At 41.2% G+C, this 25,982-nt stretch overlaps 1 protein-coding gene across 1 annotated transcript in view; it reads left to right on the top strand.

Moving 5' to 3' along the window:
* The window catches only part of HSD17B12 (hydroxysteroid 17-beta dehydrogenase 12), a 52,759-nt gene extending 27,144 nt beyond the window's left edge, over positions 1 to 25,615 (top strand). The window contains exons 4-11 of the mRNA XM_083440904.1: positions 1,994 to 2,104; positions 5,790 to 5,854; positions 6,895 to 6,939; positions 8,890 to 8,924; positions 17,576 to 17,657; positions 19,394 to 19,459; positions 21,901 to 22,050; positions 22,807 to 25,615. Coding sequence (XP_083297030.1) covers positions 1,994 to 2,104; positions 5,790 to 5,854; positions 6,895 to 6,939; positions 8,890 to 8,924; positions 17,576 to 17,657; positions 19,394 to 19,459; positions 21,901 to 22,050; positions 22,807 to 22,911 — 659 coding nt within the window. The 3' untranslated portion in view covers positions 22,912 to 25,615. The remainder of the gene's footprint in view (positions 1 to 1,993; positions 2,105 to 5,789; positions 5,855 to 6,894; positions 6,940 to 8,889; positions 8,925 to 17,575; positions 17,658 to 19,393; positions 19,460 to 21,900; positions 22,051 to 22,806) is intronic.
* The last annotated feature ends 367 nt before the right edge of the window (positions 25,616 to 25,982 follow it).

The raw sequence follows: 25,982 nt of genomic DNA on the forward strand, positions 1-25,982 counted from the left end.
CGGATGATTTCTAGAGCATGCATCATTTGACAAAGGTCACATGCTGACAACTTAGTAAGCCATAAACCAGGGCTTACCATAAAAGAGCAACTTGTTAGTGCACACTGCTGAATTGCTCCGGCTGCACTTTCCTCCTGGCATCTGTGGGAGCAATAAACTACAATCCTTTGTTAAAAAAGAACTAGCACTCACAACTTTTTCTCTTCAAACAAACCATGATATAGTGTGCTCTGGGCCACATATTTATACTACAGGAAACTAGTACGTTTGCAACAAAAACATGAGGTGTGAAACACCTGAAAAACTAAAATACATACCCTACTGTTGTATGAAGGTAATACCGTAGTTTCTTCAATGCCTAAAAATGTTTCAGTGAGGAATAACTCAGCTTCCTGAATAGAGGAAACAAAGGGGGGTGTCAGCAATAAAACAATGGTGGTACCAGAGAATATGGAGGATACAGAGTGAGAGGAATACTTAGAAGAACATAAGTTCAGTGATGGATTATTTTGTGTTTGAGGCAATTGTGAGCCATCCATCTGTCCATGAAGAAGGGTTGAGTGGGGGAAAGTATGGGATAGAAGCAGAACTTGGTGACCTGTGTATTAGTGGTACTGAAAGTCAAAGAATTTGCTAGTCTTTCAGTGGCAGCCACAGAAAACACAGAATCGTTGTCTTTTGTGGCTGCAACTGAGGCAGGGAGGAAAGCAGATAAAACTTTTTTCTTGGTTAGATGATGGATACATGAATGAATAGTGACACAGGGAGGAAGAGAACCCGCTAAGCACAGTTTCTCAGTGGCCTACACCATAAAGGAGAAGTTTAGATTTTCGTCCCTTCAGTTTCAGAATTGATTCAGACTGTTCAGTTGAGACCCAAGAAAACAAGGCAAGAATTACATTCTACTTAACAAGAATTGTGGACAGCTGTCTCAATTTTGTACCATTTTGTTCAGTCTACAAAATGGAGAGATTCATTTATCTCATAGGGTGGTCTGACAAGTCTGTTTGTTTGTTTGGTTGGTTGGTTCTAAGTCTCTTTGGGTTCCCGTGGACAAGATAAAGTTACTAACAAATTTGATTTCATTGGGGTGTGAGGAGCCAGAGAAACTGAGCAGGTGGAGGAAAGAGTTGAAATGGGTGGAGTGATAGGAAAAGGAGGAAGCCCTTAGTTCAGACTTTGCTGAGGGGTGGGGTCTGGGAGAGAAAAATGATGGTCTTTCCCGTTTATGACTTTTACTCAGTCTATCGCCAGCATGTAGCTCTTGACAGATTACTTCCAAGGGAATGCGGCCCTTAACATAAAAAAAAAATCCACCCCATGCATAAAGCTTTTCTATGCGATATGTCTTAGGTCTTCATAAGGCTGCGGTTGTATGGAAGATTTGGCATACGATGCAGTATGTCCTCCAAATAAGGTTGCACCTTCTTGCAAGCAGTTTCTGTAATCAACCCTTAACATTTTTGATCTGCCCCAAGTTGAAATGACTGCGATAAGGTACTGCTTTCTGTAACAATGTGTTGGATCTCTCCTTACGTACACTTAAGTCCCTCAGAATGCTTAAGCCATGTTGTTTGGAGGAGCTTTGGATTATGTGAACATACTTAAGAGTGACATACTCTTATCCCTGTCACTAACAAACACTAGGAAACTACTTTTAGTGTCCGAAGCAGCTGAGTATTTTGCTCCCATTGGACAGTGTTTTAAACACAAATGACAAATCTATGCAGTATATTATTCCTTCACAAGGATGCTTATGTTGGAACTTCGTTTGGACCAGTATGTCAGATGGATCATTTAAAATTGGTCTTAATGGCAAAAGACTGGTAGTTTCATTCTGGTAAGAACAACTTTAAATGCATGCCATGTGTTGATGATTAGTTTATTTGACCTATTAGGACTTAACAGAAGAGGTTTGCATTGGGATTTTAAAGTTTTCCATGTTTGTTGTAAAATAATCCATGCTTATATTTGTGTGTGTGCTTTATTTTAGGAGAGCGGTTCAAGGTGGAAACGAAAACCATTCCTGCTGACTTTGAAGATCGTGAATCTATTTACAGAAACATAAAAGCAGGCCTGGAAGGTCTTGAGATTGGTGTCCTAGGTTTGTATCTTACTCTTATTTCCATGTTATTTGCTATGTTCTTGGAATCTTTGCTCCCAAGGAAAGTAGATAAAATTATTCAGTTCATAGCAACAAGTCATTTTGAAATAAACTTTGAAGCCTCTGTGCTTCATAAAACAGTTGTTCAGAAGTGGAAGAATTTGCACTGTTATCAAGAGTAGCTTATCCTACGAAAAAGGTCACCTCTTCTCTTATGTCCTTCATGCTTCAGACATCTATCTAGATACCTTTGTAGTAGTTTTCTTGTATTTTCCAGCATGGTGAAGTTCAAGTATTGAGGCTAAAGCAGCTTCAAAGCTTAACCTCTTCCATTTTGCCCCTGCCTTCTACTGCATGGGTGATTGCTTAAATATGGCTAATAATATAGAGTCTAGGCCCCAGACATTTTTTCACCTCCTCAGTCAGAGATTAGTATTCTTGTTTAGTGGGTTAGACGGTTCCTTTAGGATTGGAGGACTTTCATAGAAGTCTTTCTTATTGTTCAGGCTCCTGCTTGTCTTGCACTCTTTATTCTGAGCCATATTAAGGAAATCTCTTCAGATACATTTGAATTCCAGTAATGTGTTGCATCTCCTTTCTGACTAGAGTATATCATAGAATCATAGAACTGGAAAGGGACACCGAGGATCATCTAGTCTAACCTCCTGCAGTGCAGGAATCCCATATGGGGATCGAACCTGTGACCTTGGTATTATCAGCACCACGCTCTAAAACCAACTGAGTTATCTAGTGGTTGTATGAGTGGTAGAATATATGTAAATCTGTATCCACGTATTCACTCAGTGTTATAGGCTAGATTTTTGCTTCTGGAAATGAAGCATTTTGCAGAGTATGATCAAATATAGGTGATCCCAGATTCATAAGTTATTAATTTGTTGCATTGGAGACTGCAACTGCAGAAATGATGTTACTGAGGAACAACAAACTAGTTTATATTGTTCACCAACTGGAGGAAAGACTGGGAAAAAATAAGTTGGTACTCCTCTTCCCTTGGGCATTGATTGATCTGTTTCTGCCCTGCCACCACAAGGTCCCCGAAGTGAGAAGTGCCCTGCTTACATTAGCTGAAATCAATTTCCATATCTTCCATTCATCTGTTTTGCTGACATTTGGCTACTTAAATATTTCATCGTAATATGTTGGAAAGTTGCTATGCCATATTGACTGGAGTTCTAGACTTGGACTACTTCCAAGTCACTTCTTCTCGGCCCAGCCTATGTCATAGCGACATTAAAATGGGATAATGCCCTGCATGTTGCTCTGAGATCATTAAAGATTAACTTGCCCACCTACAGTGTGAGAACATGCCAGGAGCAAATGGCAACTGTTTGGGGGATACTTTCAATTCGGTAGGATTATCAGCTTAAACCAGGACTCACCAAGTGCAGGATCTCCTCTTTGAGGATGTGTATTCATAAGACTATTTTTTCGGAGCGATTCATTGTATTCATACCATGCAACTTTCTCCTGCAATGCCCAAACTGGTCCCCCACTTGACTGCATGGCAAATGGAAGCCATAGCAGACCAGTACAGATTTCAGTTGCTCCACACAAAGTTAAGTGCAACGCCACATGGAGTGGTCCTATACCATACTGTCAGACAGTATATGCATATTGAATTTAGGAATAAAGCACCAGTAAACGAAGCAAGAGAAGCTCACACTAGCAGTTAAAATTAATTTAGATTTTCCCAATTCTCTCTGCACTTTGGGTGATGATGGGAGGTTTTCCCTGATACATTGGAGTGTCTACTTTATTGTAAGCAGTAAGTCTGATAATAAAACCTGGGGACACTATATTGTGCCTTTGAAAAATTAGATTTAAACAATGCTCAGTAAATTTCATATGCTGCCAATTGATTGGGGGTGGAAGGAGGGGTACAATTTCACAGATATGAAGGGTATGAAAACAGCTTTATGGAATGCTTTCATTTGTTGAATCTGTGTATAATGTACCTCGAAATAGCACAGGAGCAACAAACCTATTCAAAAAGCTTGTAATTGTTGCTGAAAACATAGAATGCTTAATGTAATAAGAACGCTATTAATGAGTTTCTCCTGCATTATTCTTTCACTCTACCTCTCCATCTACCTCCCAAAATTCTTTATGAACGGTTTTCAAAGAACTAGTGTGGTGTGTTGGTTTATACTGCCATCTAATGTACTGATGATGATCTGACTTGGGACTGATGTAAGAATACTGTCCCTTTGCAGGTTACTTTCTTCCCAAAATGACTCACTGTGTCATAAATACCTACTCTTCCGCAGTCATTTCTAATGAACAGAATCACAGTGGATGCTGTGATACAGTTTATGATCAGAAACTTGGAATGTGAATTTCTGATAATGAAATAAACTATCGCTTGGTATCCTTGCAAGTGTCGAGTGGCAAGTTTATTGGCATTGGACATAATGCACACAAAAAGGCAAAACAAAGATAAAGGTATTCTATGAAGAAAACTTTGCAAAATGGAGTAAAAAAAGTAGAGATCAACTCTTCTGACAGCCTATTATTATTAATATTTAAATCTCTTACCCTCCATCATAAAAACATTCTAAAAAATTGCACTCACAGGAGTAGGGTGGGTGCTGAAAATATTTATCTTGAGTGCCAAAGGTGCATCTTCAGCATTCAATGGGAACTATATAATAACTATAAAATAGATGCATCTCTGTGGGGAATTCCACAACTTAGCCACACAGAATTCCTTCCCTCTCCTGAGCCACCGCCATCCTGAACCTCTGAGGGCACTGGAATTACCAAGAAGGGCCCATTTCCTGCTCCACATCCAAGAGGGCCTGTAGGGAAGGAGGTAGTCTTTGAGATATTTGGAACATAAGTTGTTTAGGGGTTTTGAATACTAAAATGAGCACCTTGAAATGGGTTCCAAAATGTCTGGTAGTCAATGCAGCTGATCTAAAATAGGGATTATATGAGTTCTAAATCGAACCCCAGCCAGTAATCTGGCTGTTGCATTTTGGACCAGTTGAAGTTTCTGAGTCCTCTTTAGCACCTGTCTTTCCAGGATTCAAACACAGTTTATTGGCCCTTATCCAGTCCATCACTGCATCTAGACACCAATTAAAAGCTTTCACAGCCCCTCCTGATTCAGATGTTATGGAGAAGTATGTCACCAGCATACTGGAGTTGCCTTTAACAGAATAAGTTAGGGGTCAGCAACCTAAGGTCCATGGGCTGGAAGTGACCCATGGAAATCGTTTGACCGGCCCACGAGCCACCCCCCGAACCAAGCTACCCGCTTGCACACTGCGTTAAACCAGCGCTGCGCGGGGACTCATTTTCATGGTGCCGAAAATCACATCTGCGCAGATGCCAAAAATTGCGGGCGCTCACGCAATCCGGCCCATGGAGGGATCTCAGTGGGACTGATCTGGCCCAGGCAAGATAAACCTTGCTGACCCCTGGAATAAGTTATGTTGCCTCTCCTTTGCCGTTGTTCAATGATCTTCTGTGTCCACATTGTTGATATTGTAAGAAACTCAGATGAATTTATAATCTGAAGTATCAAGAGTTTTCCCACCAGGAACTGAGAGTCTAGGCATCAAGTGAATTCAGATTATTTAAAAGCTGAATATAGTGATGTACACATTTCATTTCAGAATGTAATACCTTGTGTGAACTTTTCCTTCTATTTCCCCCCCAGTAAATAATGTGGGTATGTCATATACTTATCCTGAATACTTCCTTGACGTTCCAGACCTAGATAAAGTAAGTATTGTCTTCTACTCTTGCCCCTCTTTTAAATTTTTAAGATAGACTTGTAAAAAAATAAGCACAACTTTGGATGTATTTCTATAAACATCATAAAAATAAGGTAGAATACGGTAGCAAAAAGAACAAAGAGTTTTCTATGCAGTCTCATAAATAATTGAATACTAAAATTGAGGTTCACAGTGATCATGTAATCCAAATACAAGGATTTAGGTTGTTGTCACAACCCAGTCCCATCTCCTAAATACTGATAAGATGGCTTTAAGTTAAACTTACTTTTGCATATCTTTTTCTTAAGGTGGTTAGGCAGGTTTCCTCTCAATTTTATTAAGGTATTTATTTTGATACAGAGGAATCAACAGTTGAGGCTACCATGCTAGTCACTAAGACCAAAAATTGACTGATTTTGTGTTTTGCAACTACTTCATGTTTAAATCATCTTGACTGTTTTAACTGCTCATAAAATTTGGAATATTAGTGCCATGCATTTCACATAAGTGAGCAATTCTGGGTTAACCATAGTGCTGAATGGGTTTTACTGCACCATGCTATCAAGTTGATAAAACCTATTTCCACCCACTTGGGTTTTCCTTGGCTTGGTTTGACTAGCAATAAGCCAAAATATTTTCTCAAAACTTGAGAAAATACAGGTTTATTTCTAGCCACTCAGAGGTAAATCAGAGTTTGCTGAGATTTGTATTATCAGCCAAGAAATTATGAAGCTAAGGAGCATCTCTGTCACAATCTCTTGTCCAGTTCTCTTCCTTATCACATGAAACAGTGTAAGTTATTCAATAGCATTTATTACCAGAGCAAAGGTACTTATTCTGCATACCTGTGAAGTGTTCTGTACTGAGTATAGCTGATGTGATAGTGGGAAACTTTTGTGTTATTTTTAAAATTTAACAACTGCTTCTTCATCTGACTTAAGTAAATAAGCACGTCATACATCTCAATTGCTGCCGTTTTTGTTTAAATCAGGAATTTATGGTATCCTGCTATAGTGCCGTATTTCATTGGGTTTTTTTTTCTTATAGACAATTGACAAGCTGGTGAATATTAATATCATATCTGTGTGCAAGGTAAGTGCCACCTTATGTAGATGTGGGGAGAGAGGATATGGCACCTTTTTTCTATTTGTCAGTATCAAGTAATTCAGTTGTTTGTCATAAATATCGTATTCATCCATGCAGTCTGCCCATTATAGGTGCAGTTTCACACTCCTGTTTTGTCAGGTTGTTACAATTGCTTGCCTGGAGCAATAGCTTCCACATGTCTGTTTTCTTTAGTAGCCTCTGGAAGTGACTCTGCAGCTGATAATAACACAACTTTCTCTCTCAGAATGCTCTGGGACGCTATAGGGAAACATCAGTGGTGGCTGTAAGCAATGGTACACTCAGAGTGTTACTGCTGCCTGCCCATCAGGGTTCATCAGAGGGAATCCACCAGAGAGCATTTTGCTCTCTGTAGCCTGCTCTGGTCCAAAACTATTCTTTTGTTACCCACAATGCTCATTTTTTAAATAATCTTGGAGTTCTGAAAATTAGTTATAATTTCTAAAGCACTGTTCCTGGCATCTCCCCCGCCTCCATAGAATATGATGTTGGGGAAGGAGCCCCACTGATTCACATAAGCACATCACACCAGTGCAAATGCTCACGTCTACTGACTGTTCTTGTGTTCAAAGAGCTTCAAGCATGTGGCCTTTCTGAGATGTTTCAGGTGGACACTGCATATGAAGTGGTCATGAGCTCTTGATTGCCCTTGCAATCACTATGATTACATGGTTTGTCCCATTACCACATGAAAATGCTTAACTGAAAGACTGTAAGTGATAGTTAATAAAAGCAGGAAATACCTTTATATTTGTCATATTTAGCTTGGATTTAATTCTCCAAGGTCCCCTGTTTCTGTTATGTTTGCATGGTTATCCATTCCTCCATCTCCAAATACAATGGTATAGAGATGACAGCTTTAAAAAAGAAGTTTATCATAGCAATTATAAAAGGTGACATTAGGAATAGCGCTCCCAAAATGTAAATTTTTATACAAGTTTGTACATTGTTGCAACTTCTGTCTGGCATAGGTCGTTTTTCATTCCCGCTTTACACATTATGATGAGTGTGACTCAGCAAAAGTCACCGATTTACTCCATGACGGACCCAGGACATCTATATCCTCCAAGGCCATCTCTTGGCAAAGGAATTGTGAAGGATAGGACATTATGCAAAATGTGTACAAAATGGCTGTCCCCATTCTGCTTCAATTATGACACCAATGATTTGTTTAGACCTGGCGCAATCCATTAAAAAGCATTGAAGAAGCATTGTAGCCAGACCACTTCAGTTCATGTCAGCAAGATTTGCCCGTGGCTCACAGCCATTAAAGATGATGATAGAGGCTGCATTGTGGATTGCATTGCTTGTCCTGTTCTCATACTTTAGCATACTGTAATGCTGGATTTTAGAATTGGTTGGTGCCTCTTAAGAAGAATCACAGAATCTAAGGTAGAATGGAGCCAAAAGAGCATCTATTTCTCTTTCTACCCTAAATCACAGTACCATACAAACTTCATGATAATCCTCACAAAACGTCCACTGTCCTTATGCCATCATTTGAACTTTGTGGTATGGTGGTGGCGTAACTAGAATTCTTGTACGTCTACCAGAAATCAGTGCCTAGAATCAGTATTATGAGGTATTTGACTGTAATTTCACCAAGATGGTATTTAGAAGCCCCTAATCAGTGGTGCTGTAGCAGTACAAACAAGAAAGAAGAGCAGAGTACCGGTGTGTGCTGTAACAAGTACAGATGATTTCATCTGATTCACTGCACATGCTTTGTGCAAGAACCAAGTGACACCAATAGAATAAAAATATGCTGCTTCCACAAATGAGGGCCTTCAATTCTCCTAGACTATTTTGAGGTGAAGAGGTGTTGGTTTCTTTATGAGGAGGCAGAGAGGCTTCCCTCAATCTGGTGTCTGCATCCCACTCAATCACCAGGTTTTTGTTTCTTATTTATTTTTTCAGATGACACGATTGGTGCTGCCCAGCATGCTGGAAAGGTGAGTCACACAAATACTATCCAGACAGTCATCATTATTTATAGGGGAGAATCCTTTCTTTGAAAAATTCATTACTATGACTAATCAGCCTGGCCTCCATGTTTCAGTGGCAAAGTAATGCCGTGTGAGTCATGGTTCTGGGTGCATGAATCATCAGACGTGGAAGCCTATCTCCACTTGATTCCCTTTTTTATTTTCCCTTTCCCCTTCACTGTTGTGGTGATTTCTTTTAAAATGGAATTTTAAAAAACCCTTCTGACTCATCGGTGTGAACTCAACAACCTGCAGTTCTGTGGGGGTGGCTGTGGTTACTGGGATGTTCCCGGGAATAACCTTCTTAAAGCCATTTCTGAGAGGCACGAGAAGCAAAATGGGTATAGAGAATAAGCTCTAGTTGTATTGCAGGTGGCAGATGGAGGGAAGTGTGCAAACAAAAGCAGGAAGCTCCTGGAATAACATGGTGCTGTAATATATACAACCTGTTGGTGCTTGTCTCCTGTAATGCTTCCTGCCTGTAAGGCTAGCACACCGAGTCCTATAGAGTTTGTGTTGGGGTTTCCCAGTCACTTGACTGCTGCACGACGCAGATAGTCCTTTTGAAAGTGTAAAACTCCCCACTTCCTCCATTCCTCCCACATGAATTAGAGAGAAAGAATGGATGCACCTGCCATTGGTATCTTCCTCATTTTGCTTCAGACTGGTATAAGTGTCATTTTCAGCACTATGTCTTGTTCAACATTACAAGTGGTCTTCCATCCTTTCAGGATTCTTCTATCGCAGAGGGGAATGCGTGGTATTCCAGATGTTGCTGAGCTATTGATCACGTCATCTCTGATGACTGGTCATGCTGGCTGGGAGATGGGAGGCCAACAGCATCTCAAGAGCCATAGGTTTCCCACCCCTCTTTTGCAGGGATCAATTCCCTCTTGCTCAGTTGAGACACATACTAAGGTAGCTGGAAAACTAGTCTCGCTGCAGGTGATCTATTCCAATCTCTTCATTCTTGGTAGAGTTCCTGCTTGCCTCCATAAGAATTGTGCCCACCCACTTTTACTGACTTGCGGTGACTCAGTCTAGAGATCAAATAATTGCTAATGTATATTTCACAAGCTTCTGAATTTCTTGACTTCAACCGTAACAATGTTGATGCAGACAGTTCAATTCCCTTTTATAGATTTCCTCTTATATGTGTTCCTCACATATCTCAGACTTGCTCGGAACTTCTCTGAGACCGTAGTAGTCTTTAGCATCCAGTTTAATACTGCCATACCACTTGCTCTAGTTCTGAGCATAATACAGTGGAGATCATCTGTTCACTCCCTGTGGATGATGGTACACTATCCTTCTCCGGAGTTTAGGATCATCAGGAAGAGTTGGAAGTAGGCAACTCTGGAGTTGTGATGATTGTAAAGACTCTTACCTTTGCCACCATTGCATTTGCTCATTGTTGTCCAGAGGAACTCTTTTGGATAGTGAAAGGCCATGTTATTAACTATAGTTTTGTATCCAGTCCTTCATACTGTTTAGCTACAGGTTCAAATATGCAGTTGCATCTCCACTCCAGAGTTTTCTGAATAAAACAAATTCTAGGCTGGTTTTAGGCCTTGTTTTGGCACAAACAGCTGTGGTGGATAACATATCTGGGAGATGGACAAGGGAAGAAGAAGAGTTTGGATTTGATATCCCGCTTTATCACTACCTGGAGTGCCAGTCTGCTGTTTCTTTTGGATCTGTCAGTAGTTTTCAGAACTATCAACTGTTATATGCTTCTGGGCCATCTTGCTGGGATGAGTATATGTAATACCATTCTTCCAGCAGTTCCATTACCATACAGATGTCTGTACTCAGAAAGTGGTGATTGGAGACCGCTGTCTTACCCTGTGGCCTTTGACCTATGGCGTACCACAAAGTTCCATTTTTTTCCTCGTGCTTTTGAGTATTTACATCAAATCCGCTCCTTCCTCCTGGGCTGTGTTCAGAAAGTGGTGGTGGGGGATGAGTGTTCAGACCCCTGGGCTCTCACTTGTGGGGTGCCTCAGGGTTCTGTCCTCTTCCCCCATGCTTTTCAACATCTACATGCAGCCGTTGGGAGAGATCATCAGGGGGGTTGGTCTGGGTGTTCATCAGTATGCAGTTGATACCCAGCTCTACCTCTCTTTCAAATCGGAACCAGTGAAGGCGGTGAAGGTCCTGTGTGAGTGTCTGGAGGCGGTTGGAGGATGGATGATGGCTAACAGATTGAGGTTGAATCCTGACAAGACAGAAGTACTGTTTTGGGGGGACAGGAGGCAGACAGATGTGGAAGACTCCCTGGTCCTGAATGGGGTAACTGTGCCCCTGAAGGACTAGGTGCGCAGCCTGGGAGTCATTCTGGACTCACAGCTGTCCATGGAGGCACAGGTCAATTCTGTGTCCAGGGCAGATTTTTCTCAGCTCCATCTGGTATGCAGGCTTAGACCCTACCTGCCCACAGACTGTCTCGCCAGAGTGGTGCATGTTCTGGTTATCTCTTGCTTAGACTACTGCAATGCGCTCTATGTGGGGCTACCTTTGAAGGTGACCTGGAAACTACAATTAATCCAGAATGTGGCAGCTAGACTGGTGACTGGGAGTGGCCGCCGAGACCATATAACACCGGTCTTGAAAGAGCTACACTGGCTCCCAGTAGTTTCCGAACACCCTTCAAAGTGTTGGTGCTGACCTTTAAAGCCCTAAACGGCCTGGGTCCAGTATACCTGAAGGAGCGTCTCCACCTCCATCGTTCTGCCCGGACACTGAGGTCCAGCACCGAGGGCCTTCTGGCGGTTCCCTCGCTGCGAGAAGCCAAGTTATAGGGAACCAGGCAGAGGGCCTTCTCGGTAGTGGTGCCCGCCCTGTGGAACGTCCTCCCACCAGATGTCAAAGAGAAAAATAACTACTAAACTTTTAGAAGACATCTAAAGGCAGCCCTGTTTAGGGAAGCTTTTAATGTTTAATAGGTTATTGTATTTTAGTCTTTTGTTGGAAGCCGCCCAGAGTGGTTGGGGGGACCCAGCCAGATGGGCGGGGTGTAAATAATAAATTATTATTATTATTAAATCTTTGGATGAAATCATCTGGTGTTTTTAAGCTGAGATGTCACCAGGATACAGGATGACACACAGCTTTTCTTCTTGATTCCATTGTCTGATCTCAGGGAAGCAGTGGAGGTGATGAACCAGTGTCTAGAGTCAATGCAGGGTGAATAAAGGTTAACAGGCTGAAACTTAATTCCACAAAGCAGAGCTATTATCTATTATTGGTTATGAGTACTGGAGACCTAGATAAGATAGTTCAATCTGTCCTGGTTGGGGTTACACTGTTCTTTAAGTAGTAGGTATGTAACATGGGTTTTTTCCTTGATCCATCACTTTCAATGGATGCTCAATTGGTGGTTGCTAACTTGTGTTTTGTCATCTTCAACTGATAATCCATCTGTGACCAAACCTGGAGAAGATGAGCTTGGCATAAGTAATTCATGCAAAGAATCCACCACCACGTTTGGTGTATAATATTTGTATACTATCATAGGATGACGCTGATGATGACAGTAATGATCATAATAAATGTGCACTTTGGCTTTATACAACATATTTTATAGCCACAAGAATTGAGAACAAAAAGCATTAAACATCAAATGCATTGCAACCATAAATTGGTGGTTTAGTACTGCAACGATCATGATTTCACATATACAAATAGAAACTAATCCCCTGCCTCAGCCCACTCTGTGCGGTATAATAAAACCATAGTAGTATGAAATTGATGCTTTCTATAAAATAGACAGAAATTGATTATTAAAAATAATTAATAGTTGCAAGGCAGTTCACAGAACTAAAGCAACATAAAGCAATTAAATACATAGCTACTCCGTTTCCTATCTAAAAATAGCAGCACACCACACTTCACCAGAAAGTGCACTGAAATAAAAATGTCTCCATAGTCTGCTTAAAGGTCAATGCAGACCATTCTGACCACTCGTGAGCAGCATCTTGTGCAAGTAGATGGTTGTTAGAACAGACTGACACTCCCTGAGAAGCAAATGCTATGCAGTCTTTCTCGAGGTGCTAGAAATTGTTCCAACCCTCTTAAGAAAAAGATCCACATTCTGTGGTAAGGTTACTTACATTCTGCATAAAGACAAATTCATTACCTGTTATGTATATTCTATCCATAACCATACTGCACAAAGATAAGTGGTACACTGTTCAGCACAACAGCACAATCTTTGCCTAGAGCAGTGGTGCACAATTCAAATCACGGCAAACATTAAATTGTTGGCTCTCTCCCCCCCCCCCCCGGCCGCCTCTAGAAGTTAATTGTATTACAGAGGCAGCTTGCTTTTTACCACTTTACATAGAGCTGGGGCAGACGAGGGTTGCCATAACAACAATGGGAGAGCTAAATATAGCATGTTTTTCTACAATTTTGCTTAAGGTAGAATGCTGATGAGGTATTAGGGTGTGTTCAGTCAGTCACTTTGTGCATTCATGTTAGACAAATCTGATTAGAGAGAGCTAGAGAATGTGTAGTAAAATTGTATATATAAAGAGATCCATTGGCTCAGTTCCAGCTTGCCAAGCCATTGTCCGTTCTCTCTCACACCTTCTACCCCCACCCCACCCCGCCACGATCTTGGTATCTGAGCAAAGTCTCCATAATTGCTGTTGGTTTTATAATTCTTATCCTCTAACCTATCTTTGGGTTAATATGTAGCCTTGACTTTCACAAAGGAAAAATGCTTGGATGGAACCATTGTTGAACGGGAAACATTTTGTTTTGTCATTGAATCTGTTCCGGCTAGTGCCCCACTTTATCATGCGTTGTACCTACAAAGAGATAACCTTAGTGCCCTGGACTTCAGGGAAATCTTGTAGCCACTAGGACTGTAGCATTAAAATATTTGGATTGCTCCATTTTAAAAACATTTTTAATCAACTGCAAATTGGGTAAGAGACTTTTAAATTTGTTGTACGTCTTATTTAGTACTGGTAAAAACTGCAGACGGAAACCGCCATGTTAAAAAAAGCATTCACTTTTTGTGTGAGAGAGAATGAAGAATGCCCCTTCTGAATTATGCCTATTGCAAAACATGCATGCTTAGTATAAAGGAAAATGCATGTACTTGGTTTTTAGAGCATTTACTTTCTTACAGTTTTCTTGAATGCATGCTTACTTGGATTCTTATTCTATTATCCAGCTCATTTAATTAATGCAATTAAGATTTCTAGGAGCAACTATTTTTGAAATTGACCCACCAACACTGTGTAGATAGTGTTGGGTACTTATTGCAATATCTTTCCATTATCCATGCTCTTCAGTATTCCACAAAGTCATGTTCCTAATGCACAGGAAGTATTAACTTCCCTGCTCTGTGCTAATTATCACTCCCCTCCCATATAACATTAACATATTAATTGTAGCTATCTTGTGATGGCTTGAATGCATGAAATAACTGTCCTCAATCACATGATGGTGCCTTTAAAAGTTAGAATGGAGGATTTGAGAAAACCAAGTGAATTCCCCTGCTGTGAGTTGCATGGAAGTAATTCTTTCCCTCCTCAGGCAACTGGCTAACTACAAGTTTACTTTAAAACATCTTACCCAAATTACCATATTTCATTTACAATAGAAGAGGTCCCAAAGTTTGGCTTTGGCTTACTGGCAACTGAAACAAAAACTCCAAAATGGTTTGCAAAGAGCATTCTCTAAATGAGTAGTTTGATCTAGTAAAATATCATTGAACTTGATGCAGTTTTTTAACCTGTAACAGGAAAAGCATACTACGTTGTGTAAAGCTGGAATTGCATTTTGTTTGAAATGATACCTGCAAAAGGCAAATCCAATTGTTAGGGGTGGACCATGGGCAGCATTTTGAGATGAGTGTAGAGTGAGTAAGACAGTCTAGGGATCAGACCTGATGAAAGAGGTAGGGCCAAAGGTCAAACAGGGTCAGGGTACAAGCTAGGAGTTGGAACCAAAGAAACATGAAAGAGCCCAAAATTGGGCAAGAAATTTAATAATTTGCTGTATTATTTTGTTCAGGTACTGGTAAAAAACTTCAGCTTTCTGTCCAGCATCTAGCCCAGCATTCTGTTTTCACCTTGGCCAACCAGATTCCTGTGGGGAGCCCACAAGCAGGACATGAGCACAGTAGCAATCTTCCACTCATGATCCCCAGCAAAGTGGCATTCAGACAGGTTCTGCCTCTGACACTGGCAATATGTACATAGCAGTCGTGGCCAGTGGCCATTGATAGCCTTCACCTCCATGAATTTTTCTTATCTCCTTTTAAGGCTGTCCGAGTTGGCAGCCATCACTATATTCTGTGGTACAAATTCCATATAACTGTATTCTCTGATCTACTTCCTTTTGTCTATCCTGAACCACTCGCCATTCAGCTTCATTGGATGACCCTGTTTCTAATAATTATGTGAGAGGAAGAAAAGCTTTGCTCCTTCTACTTTCTTCACACCTCTTATCGCGTCCTCCCTTACTCACAATTTGGGACAGAGAAGGAATGTACTCAGCACGGGTACATTCCCCGGGGAGTTGAAGGAAGCAGTGGTGCGTCCACTCTTAAAGAAAACATCATTAGATCCTTCAGATCTATCCAATTTACCACCAGGTTTTGAATCTTTCATACCTGCGTAAGGTGATTGAGAGAGCAGTTGCTGAACAGCTTGGTAGGTTTCTGGATGAAACATCGGCTTTTGATCCATTTCAGTCCGGCTTTTGCCCTGGTTATGGGACCGAGATGGCGCTGATCGCCCTAACAGACGATCTCCGTAAACTGCTGGATCAAGGCAGGTCGGAACTGCTGATTCTTCTAGATTTGTCAGCCGTCTTCGACATGGTCGATCACGAACTTTTGGACCACCGCCTTACCAACATGGGGATTCAGGGCACAGCCCGACAATGGCTGCGCTCCTTTATCTCAGGTCGGGGACAGAGGGTGGCGCTAGGGAATAAGTTGTCGCAGCATTCCTTGGTGTGTGGAGTGCCGCAGGGCACAATCCTTTCCCCGATGCTTTTTAATATCTTTATGCGCCCCTTGCCCAGATTGTCCGGAACTTTGGGCTGGGCTATCATCAATATGCAGATGACACCCAGCTTTATCTGTTGATGAACGGCCATCCTGACTCAGCCCCGGACACACTGACCAGATGCTTGGAAGCTGTGGCTGGATGGCTGCGTGGGAGCCGGTTGAAGTTAAATCCTTCAAAGAAAGAGGTCCTCTGGCTGGGTCGGGACGACATGGGGTTGGGGGGGAAACTCCCATCTCTTGCAGGGGCTCAGTTAGTGCCAGTGCCTTCTGTCAAGAGCTTGGGTGTAACCTTTGATGCCTCCCTCTCTATGGAGGCGCAGGTTGCAGCTACAGCAAAGGTGCGATTTTTCCATCTCCGCCGTATTAAGCAGTTGGTCCCTTACCTTTCTCACCCCAATCTAGCCATGGTGATTCATGCGATGGTCACCTCCAGGCTTGATTACTGTTATTCACTCTACTCGGGGCTGCCCTTGAAGCTGACTCAGAAACTCCAGCTGGTGCAGAATGCCGCGGCGAGACTCCTTACGGAGTTCTCACCGTGGGATCACATTCATCCAGTGCTTTACCAGCTGCACTGGCTCCTGGTGGAGTACAGGATCAGGATTAAGGTGCTGGTTTTGACCTTTAAAGCCCTGTGTTACCTAGGACCCTCGTACCTATGGGACCGCCTCTCCTGTTATGCCCCGTGGAGGACCTTAAGGTCCATAGTGACACTTTGGAAGTCCCAAGCCCCAAGGAGGTTAGATTGGCCTCAACCAGGGCCAGAGCCTTTTCAGCTCTGGCCCCGGCCTGGTGGAACTCTCTACTTCAGGAGATCAGGGCCCTGCGGGATTTGACATCTTTCCACAGGGCCTGCAAGACTGAGCTGTTCCACCTGGCCTTTGGACTGGACTCAGTCTAACCCCACTCTCATTTTTTTAAAAAAATAAAATAAATTATGGTACGCCTTATATGGGATTTTGTATATAAATTTTGCCTCTACTCTTTTTGCTCGCCCATGTAGGACCAGCATGGCTAGTTGGCCCTGGTGAATATTTGACGTTTTCTCCTCTTATGGCTTTGATCTATGAGCTACCACTAAAACGAGGCTCCATTTCAAGCTGCATTTTAAACTATATTCTAACTTATATTTTAATTAACTATTTGTTTGGGATTTTTTATGTTTTTACTGTATTTATATTCGGTGTTAGCTGCCCTGAGCCTGGTGTTGGCCGGAGCGGGGAGAGCGGGGGTATAAATAAAATTATTATTATTAAATATGAAGCAGGACTGAAGAATTAAGTTGAACCAAAAAAAAAAAAAAACCAACCACCCCCACCCCCAAGACAGAATTCCAAAGCAGGAGCCAGAGAGAAGCTAAGCTCTTAAGAGGCATTAAATTATCATTTCAGAACAACACGTTGTTATCACATATCCATATACACAGGTATATGCACCCGCAGAGCACATGCTGAGACCTAAACTGTCACTTAGGGAACTGGCCATGGAAAAAATATTTGTAAACCAGACTTTGGTTTCTGTAATAACCTGTTTCAGTTCTTCTGTTTCTAATGGTTCATTTGATATGTTATGTTTACCTCTTCAGGTCCAAGGGAGTTATATTAAACATTTCCTCTTTTTCTGCGATTAACCCAACTCCATTGCTGACTGTGTATTCTTCAACCAAGGTAAATTTATTTATCCCTTTATTGCATTTATGTACTGTGCATCCTACCAAGTTATCTGGATGGTATACAGTAGAATATAATTCACAATAAAATCCTTTAAAATTAAAATTGTAAACTAAGTCACAAAGAGGAAAGCCCAGCAAAAAGTGAGCATAGGTGTTTATATATATATTTCATGTCCTAAAATCTTGTGTGACATTCTAGTTAAGAGATGACATGATGTTGTCTCTGCTAATGCTTTCCCCCCAGATGTTGTGAACTGCACCTCCTATCAGGAATAAAAAAAATAACCAAGTGCTTTCTGGTGGGCAGTCATTGTAATTTGTAAGCATATTTAGCAAATGAACTGGACTGCCTCCAGTGATGGTAAAGATTGATGAGGTCTATCTAGGGGAAGGGAGTCTACCAGGTATCCCAGTCCCAAGTTGTTCAGGGCTTTATATGTTAAAAACATAGCACTGAGCATGGTTTGATAGTAAATAGGCAGCTATTCTTTTTACTCTTTTAGTGCATGTGTGCTATGTATTTATTTCATTTATGAGTCACTTCCTATGAGGCATCCCAAAGCACTTTACAAAAGGTGTATTATGTGTATAGCTAGGTACCCTACTAAGCACTCTAACTGCTGCATTCTGCTCTAGTTGCAGCTTCCAAGCTAAGCCCAAGGGTAGCCCCACATAAAGCTCATTACAGTAATCTAATTATGAGGTTACAAGTAATTATGAGATTATTTGTCCATCTGAGTTTGCCAGATGCAAAACTCCCATATCAGACCTTAGTTAGCTCCTTCTCATGAGATTTAAGCCAGTCTTGTTCACTATTGAGGTTGGTTGGATATAATACTAAACCACCATTTAACATTATGAATATAAACCACTGTGAGGTTTGGGCTCATGTAGCTCTCTCCCTCCTCCAGCACATCTGTGAGGAGCTGAAAAGCTTTTGTTTCCAGTTTAGATTAACCACAGCTTGCTGTGTTACACAGCACAAGTTGTGGCTATTCTTAACTAAGTTTGGTTGAAACAAATTAATTTTAAAACAGTTTAAGAAAGTGGGTTTTTTCAACTACCCTTAGTTAAGATTAATTACAACTGAGGAATCTTGACAACATGCTAACCTATAGTTAATCTGAAATGGAAGTGGGAAACTTCTGATTGCCTTGTGGCTTCTCTGAAGGAAGGCAGAGTTGAGGGGAGAATGTGAGGCTGTGACTTACCCTCGTCACGTTAAACCATCGTTTGGCATTATGTTACAAGCCACACCGTAATCTCTAAAGGCTGAGATTCTTAGAAAATTGAATGTTGCATTTCTAGGGAACTGTGGTATGTATGTTGCATATATATATGGCACTCACCGTTGCCATTTCTAATTCATCTGTTTAAGGTAGATGAGAATATAGTTTGAACACAAAGTGATGGTTATGAACATGTTTTAGTTGGTGAAGATGAAGTACTTTTTTAAAAACTGAGCTAAGCATGTGATTCTAGAAACTCTGGAGAAAGGAGAGCATCGAGATTAGCATTCTCATCCTGATCAAGCATGGTTTGGTTGCAGTCCCCTTGTATAACTTCCGTCACATACACACAGCTTTTGGCTTGGAATACCACCTTCTGCCAAAGGCTATATTTGTAGAATTAGGCAGGGTTTATCTTTCATGAGGAAAATATATAAATTATGCTATAAGTTCATCTGCATATAGTACCTTCCTAACATACTTTCCCATTGCATTTATTTAGGCTTTTGTTGATTTCTTCTCTGAAGGTCTCAGTGCAGAGTACAAAAATAAAGGTGTCATTGTGCAGGTGAGGTGAACTGTTTTGTTGTTAATACCTCTACTGTTGTTTAACTGGTTGTTACTAGTTAAGATGCTGACCTCATTCCAAAGTGTGGCAACATCTGAGGCTTTGCTTGGAGTCCCAGTGCTGACCTAGGCTTAGTGGTATCCACTAGAAGCAGTGCCTTTTCATCAGTTGTGCCCACTTTGTGGACTGAACTCCCTCGGGAGGTGGCTCTATTTAATTATTTATTTTTAGTGTCTGCCTGAACATGACTGTTCCAAAATTTCTTTAAGGTGGAACAGTTTCTTATATTGAGTTGCTTTTACTGCTGTTTCTCTTCATAACCAATTTTTGTATGCTAATTGGTACTTACGTGTAACTTTATGTTTTATTTATTTAGTCCATTTTAAGACTGCTCTTCATCAATTAAGAACCTAGGGCGGTTTAAAATATATCTATTTAAAACAATAACATTCAGTGGGTGACATTCCTTACTTAGGAGTAGACTCATTGAAATAAATGGATTTAACTTCATTGATTGTGATTGGAAGATCCTTTGCTGTTTTTCTGTGACTTTGGGGAAATGGAACACCTATGTAAGCTATCTTAGAAGATGAATGAATAAAATATTTAATTGAGAAAAGGCAATGTGGAAAGGTATTACAGTACTAAATGTGTATTTAAAGAATGACGGAGATGAATAGACCAGCTCTTAGACCAAAAACTGTATAATGCTACATTTAGTTTAGTTGCCAGTAGTCCATCCTTTGGCGCCACCCAGTGCTGTAGCTGAGCAACACAACTTTAGATACTAGGCAAGTTTGCACGTAATATTAAACCATGGTTTAGCACCACATACATGAGCGAAAACAATCCCAAGCAAAGACTCATGCTCGCATGTTGAGCTCTTTTTCTCAGCTTTTTCCATGCAGCTGGGAAAAGGACTTTGGCCGTGTTTCCTTTCAGTCATCCCATCCAATCAAGATTGTGGTTTAGCACATAGGTAGGACACAAAGGAATATGGTCCCCCATCCCTGGCTTCCCTGCCCAGCCCTAAGGACTCTTTCAAGGCCACACTGTCTCCCAAGGCCACACCCTCCACTGTTTCCCCCCCTTCTTTAAGTATGTTTACCTGGCTGGAATCTCTCCCTGAACTCTACTAATTCACCTATATTGCCTGGATGCAGGATAGAGAGGCATGTATTAGGTGGGTGTAGAAACTACAAAGGTAAAAAATTGTATTCATTGCTATATTCACTTTTGCCTCCTGCCCACCAGTGGCAGGTAGTTCCTGAAGAGTTGCCCAGAAAGGAACACAGCCTTTGGTCTGAAAAAGGTTACCCACCCCTGGTTTATCACAAACTCTGGTTAATTAAACAAACCCATTTCACAACCTGTTGTTAAAGGTTGATCAGAGTTAGCATGAACTACGACCCCAAGTTTGGACAGCACAACAAGCCAAATCCATTGTCCTGGCTCTGCAGCTGATGGATTGGGGACGGGGCTTAACATGCAAGCCTAATGCTTCACTTGGGATTGTTCCAACTCAAGCTCACAGTATTAAGCCATGGTTTGGTGTTGGGTGAAAGTGGGACTTTTCAAGACTTACAGTTCATTAACTTATATCTTGCATTTTGGTCTTATAAACTGTGTTAAAGGTTCACTTAAAATCTAGAATAGATTGGTTTGTGTATGCAGGATGCTACCCAGAGGTATGGTACAATGAGAGTTACACAGTGAGATGTGGCTTGATATGAGCTACCCATCTTCTATTTCCATTGCAGACAGTAGTCTTATTGGCACCTATAATCCGTATCAAAATGATGCATATTACTACTATTTAAATAAATACTCTGGAAATCAACAGCGACTATAGCTTTTAACTACCCAAATGGTCTTATTTCCACAAGAGGATATTTACATCAGGCCTGCCACATCCTTAAGAACCAGCATACCTGAGTTAGGCAAAGTTTGCTACTGCCTTGTGCCACCCCTTCCCCAGTCCTTTCTCCTGATTTGGAATCACTGGATTGGTGACAACAGCAGGGCAGGGAAAGGAGAGAGCAGGTGGGAGCACATATGTGGAAGAGAAGCACCATATCCCTGTCAGCAGTTACCTGATGCAAGGTCTTCTGATGGCCATTTTAGTAGAGATAATGGCTATTGGGGTGGAATAGAACATCAAAAGTGAACTAGTTGCGTTTGGAGAAGAATTTGCACACCATAAATTACTGATGTTTTAATGATTTTCTATAAATTGCTTTGTGAAGTCTACCTGAAAAGCAAAAATATTTTAATAATAAATGGTTGAATGTGAAAACATAGTTGCATATGATATAGTGAAAGCTGTTTGCATGTTGAATCACTTTGTATTCATCATGATACTTGTTTCTTGGCATAATAATTATCCATGAAGGCATATTTTAAGAACCAGAAAAACATTCTGCTATTCCTTTCCTTTTCAGAGCGTTCGGCCATATTTTGTAGCTACAAAAATGACCAGAATCCGTAAACCATCAGCCTTTAAACCTACTCCTGAAGCCTATGTAAAAAATGCCCTCAACACCGTTGGTCTTGAGACACAAACTTCTGGATGCGCAACTCATTCATTGGTGGTATGTATTAGTCAGTTTATTGCTCTTAGTACATTTCCTATTTGTGGAAAGAAAATGGGGATGGAGAACCTTTTTGACTCCCATTGCAGGTCAACTTTGACAGATGGGTGGGACAACCTACCTGTCATTCACATGATGTCATGATGACACCAGATAGCTCACAAGTGAGTTGTCCTGCCCACCAGCTGGCTGCCGGGCACTTGGGAACCACTATGCAAAGCTCTGCACAGCTGATCCAGAAGGCTTTAGCTGAAATATTTTTTGCAGGCTTTGGTGCTTTGGCTCCTTGAACCAAATGCTTTCCCTTGCCGATGCACCACAAGGATTGCACTTTTAAGGCTCCCAGTTGTGCCATGTCTTTATTTGCCCCACACCTGACATCATATATGACAATAAATTTGAACCCCCAGCAGGCTAAGTTTGGTCAATGGACTGGAGGCTCCCCTCCTGTTTTAGAATATCCGGTGCTGTTTGTGGGCTTCCTATAGGCATCTGGTTGCCACTGTAAGAACAGGTTGCTTCCATCATTTTTGGCCATTGTCTATTTTTGCTGGGGCTGATGGCAGCTGTCATTCTTCAACATCTGAAGGACCAAAGATTTTCCACCCCTGAGAGTCCTTTGACCTGATCCAGCAGGGCTCTTGTATCTTGTTAATATCTGAGTGTCACTGTTATAATTTGGTTTCCCTTATAGTCACATTAAATTTTGGTCTTCAGAAATTTGATAATGAACCTTTTTCTTCCTCCATTTCCTAGGCCTGGTTTAGCAGGTTTGTGCCCAAGTGGTATTTCACAAAGCTGGCCCTTGACACGAACCTAAAACTGAGAGCTTATTATTTGAAGAAATTAAAGGAGAATTGAGTTGCATCATCATGACCAATTTGTTGGTAGTTCTGTGGAGCGAAATACTGGTCATATCTTAAAGTTCTTTCGAATGGGATTTTCTTTTGGGACCACAGTCCAGCGTGAACAAAGAGAAAACTGAGGAGCATGGAAAAGGCAACCAGCAACTTGTTGATTTTGTTTGTTGTTCTTCTGCATCATTGTTTTAGAATGTTCTTTTTCGATGTGACTTGGAACAGTAATGGGTACTTGTAGTTACTAGCTTTACTAAAATGCACTTAACACCAACAGAAGTTTGGTTTGGGAAATGATGTCAATGTGATAAATTTGACAGAATTTGATGTGGAACATTGTTGGTGTTGATACAGAACAACACTAATATTGGTATTGAACTGGTCAATGCAGTATTTCTTTCATTAAATATTTGTTGTCATTTATTTTTACTTTGCAAGAAGTCACACAATGGTCTCTATTATGAATGAAATTGGACAAGTTTCCCCTCCATCACACATGGGCTACAAGATCCTTGCCTTGTCAGCATAGACTTCTTTAAGCATTTCACTCCCTTCTACATGATCTCCCCACCTAAGACACTGTAAATGTGAAATTGTTGCAGTCTACATGATCAGATTGAAGTGAAAGGGCTTAATGTGATAGCTGTATAGATTTTATCCATTGGCAATACTTTTGTTTACTGATGCTAGTCCTTTTACTAAAATAGTATATTAAGAGAGGTGGGCTTTATCAAACTGTTGGAAGACAAATGCTACAGATTGCAGTAACAAATCTTGCCAGTTACTGATAGTGATTTAGCTCAGTTGGTAGAGCAATGAGACTCTTAATCCCAGGGTTTTGGGTTCAACCCACACCTTGGATGAAAGATTCCTGCACTGCAGGGAGTTGGACTACATGATCCTTGTGGTCTCTTCCAATTCTATGAAAAAAAAATCCTTAAATTACTCGTACCCTGGATTGAAAGATGTGCTTGTACAACAGGGCTTTCTTGCACCACCTCTCCCAAAGCTACCTCTGAGGATTGAGGAAACCCTTTAGAATAGTATAGAGTGTCACAGAAGGCTACAATAGGAAGGGAAAATTGGGGGAAAGGGGAATCTTGTGGAAACCAACATGCCCTCCTCTTGCACCAGAACTCTTGGATCCAAGGCTATGTTGTTGCTTAACACACGGTGTTTGAAATTAGATACTGATAGAAATATTATTTGATGTGTATATATTGGCCCTACGCTACAGACTCAATGAACTGAGAATGTACAGCGTAGAAACTACATTTAAAAAAATTGGCTGCCTTTACCTGCAAATTAAGATTTCAGTGCTAACGTCCTAGACTTTCTCTGCTCAAGCATTACCAGTTGTATGTGTTTTACTCAAGTAAAATTAAAATGCTGTGTCTTTAGATCAGATAAGAGGAACCTTTCTGATACTGAGAAGCACAAAATCTTTTGGGGGCTGTACATTGGGAAGACGCAACGTGGGGGCCTGAAGTTAGCAGTGGCATTGACCAGAGATAGCAATAGGCCACTCATTTTATTTCTGCTACCCCCCCTTTATTCTCTTCCCCAAGCACAATTAAGCTTTGAAATAAAGTTCCCATTTCTGCAAATGGGACCCTTCCCCATCCCTTCTTAACTGCTGGGTGGGATTGAGGAGGGGAGACTGGGGGACCAGATCCAAAGGTGCAGCAGTCTGGCAATTTCCTGCGTTTAGTTGCTTTCATGGCATACAGAGGACAGTTTTATCACCATAGCACATGAGCTCTGTATAGAGAGCAAAGAATCCTAAGGGTGCTGAACTAACGGTGGCTAGTGGTAGCTGAGGAAACCCTACCTATAAGGTGAATCAGAAAAGCAAAAATTGCCCACTACCGTTGCCCTTAAATGAAGGATCGTGATCAGTTGCCTATGTTCTGAAGAATCACTTGTGTGTGTTTGAGCACATTTATTGATGGTAGAAACTCTGCATTCTGTTTCATCTACTACCAATGGAGAAGCAATTTAAGGCTCTGGTTTGAAAGTAAATGTGTGTTAAATGATACTGTACATAGAAAATAAATGAAAACCGATGCAATGGTGCTGATAAGGATTGAGAAACAAGTTTTGTCCCAGAATGTGCTTGAATTTTCTAAATAGTTATTTGAAAGAAGATGGATTTTGGCTATATAAAGCTTCTCTTACAACCATTAGTAAGGCAGTTGCAATGCATGAGGTGAAGCACTGCTGCTGCGCTATCCCAGCCGCAAGATTGCTCAAAGAGATGGGGTAGGGCAGGGGAAGCAATGGGTTGGTGGCGGCAGCAGGCATAGATGCAGACACACGTGCACCCACTAACACAAGGAAAGTTGTGCTTTTCTAAACAAAAAGCAACAACCATAGAGAAGACAGGGTTAAAGAAAAAGTGCTCAAACATGCAAACATACAAATAGATATTTTATGGAATATTAAATATCCATTTGTTTGTAGCTCATTTTTGAGCATTTTATCCTTTTGTGCACCTACTACCAACCTTGCTAAGCCTGGTCCAGCAAGCAGCAGTGCCATTGGAGCCAAGAGGGTGGTGGAGTGGTGGTGCCCCACCTTGTGTGCTGCAGCCATTGGAAAATTAAGAGCATATTTGAGATTGCTGGCTTGCCTATGTAGCTTGACTGCTTTTTTTCCCTAACCTGTTCTGTAAAACTTTTGATTTACAATAAAACAATATTTCTCATGATGTTTAATGGGGATTCGTTTATTTAGCCAATCTTGCCTGTTGTTGTTTAGTTGTGTCCGACTCTTCGTGACCCCATGGACCAGAGCACGCCAGGCACTCCTATCCTCCACTCCTATTACAGTGCAAAACACATTCGGAACTCTTGTTTCTTCCCAGCATAAATCAGTGGAGCAGACAATCTCAGCATTAGGCAGGCCCTCGCTCCGCTGAAGGTAATTACAGTAAACAGAGACTGGAAGGCCACCTGCCAGGAATGCTGTAGCCATATCCTGCATTAAGTGGGGACAGAGGGGGGTGGGTTGGACTAAATAACTTCCAGGGTCTCTTTCAATACTGATTCTATGTGGGGGGGGGGGGGAGAGAAA

Source organism: Podarcis tiliguerta, assembly GCF_965153285.1.
Source record: "Podarcis tiliguerta genome assembly, chromosome: 1".
Taxonomy (NCBI): Eukaryota; Metazoa; Chordata; class Lepidosauria; order Squamata; family Lacertidae; genus Podarcis; species Podarcis tiliguerta.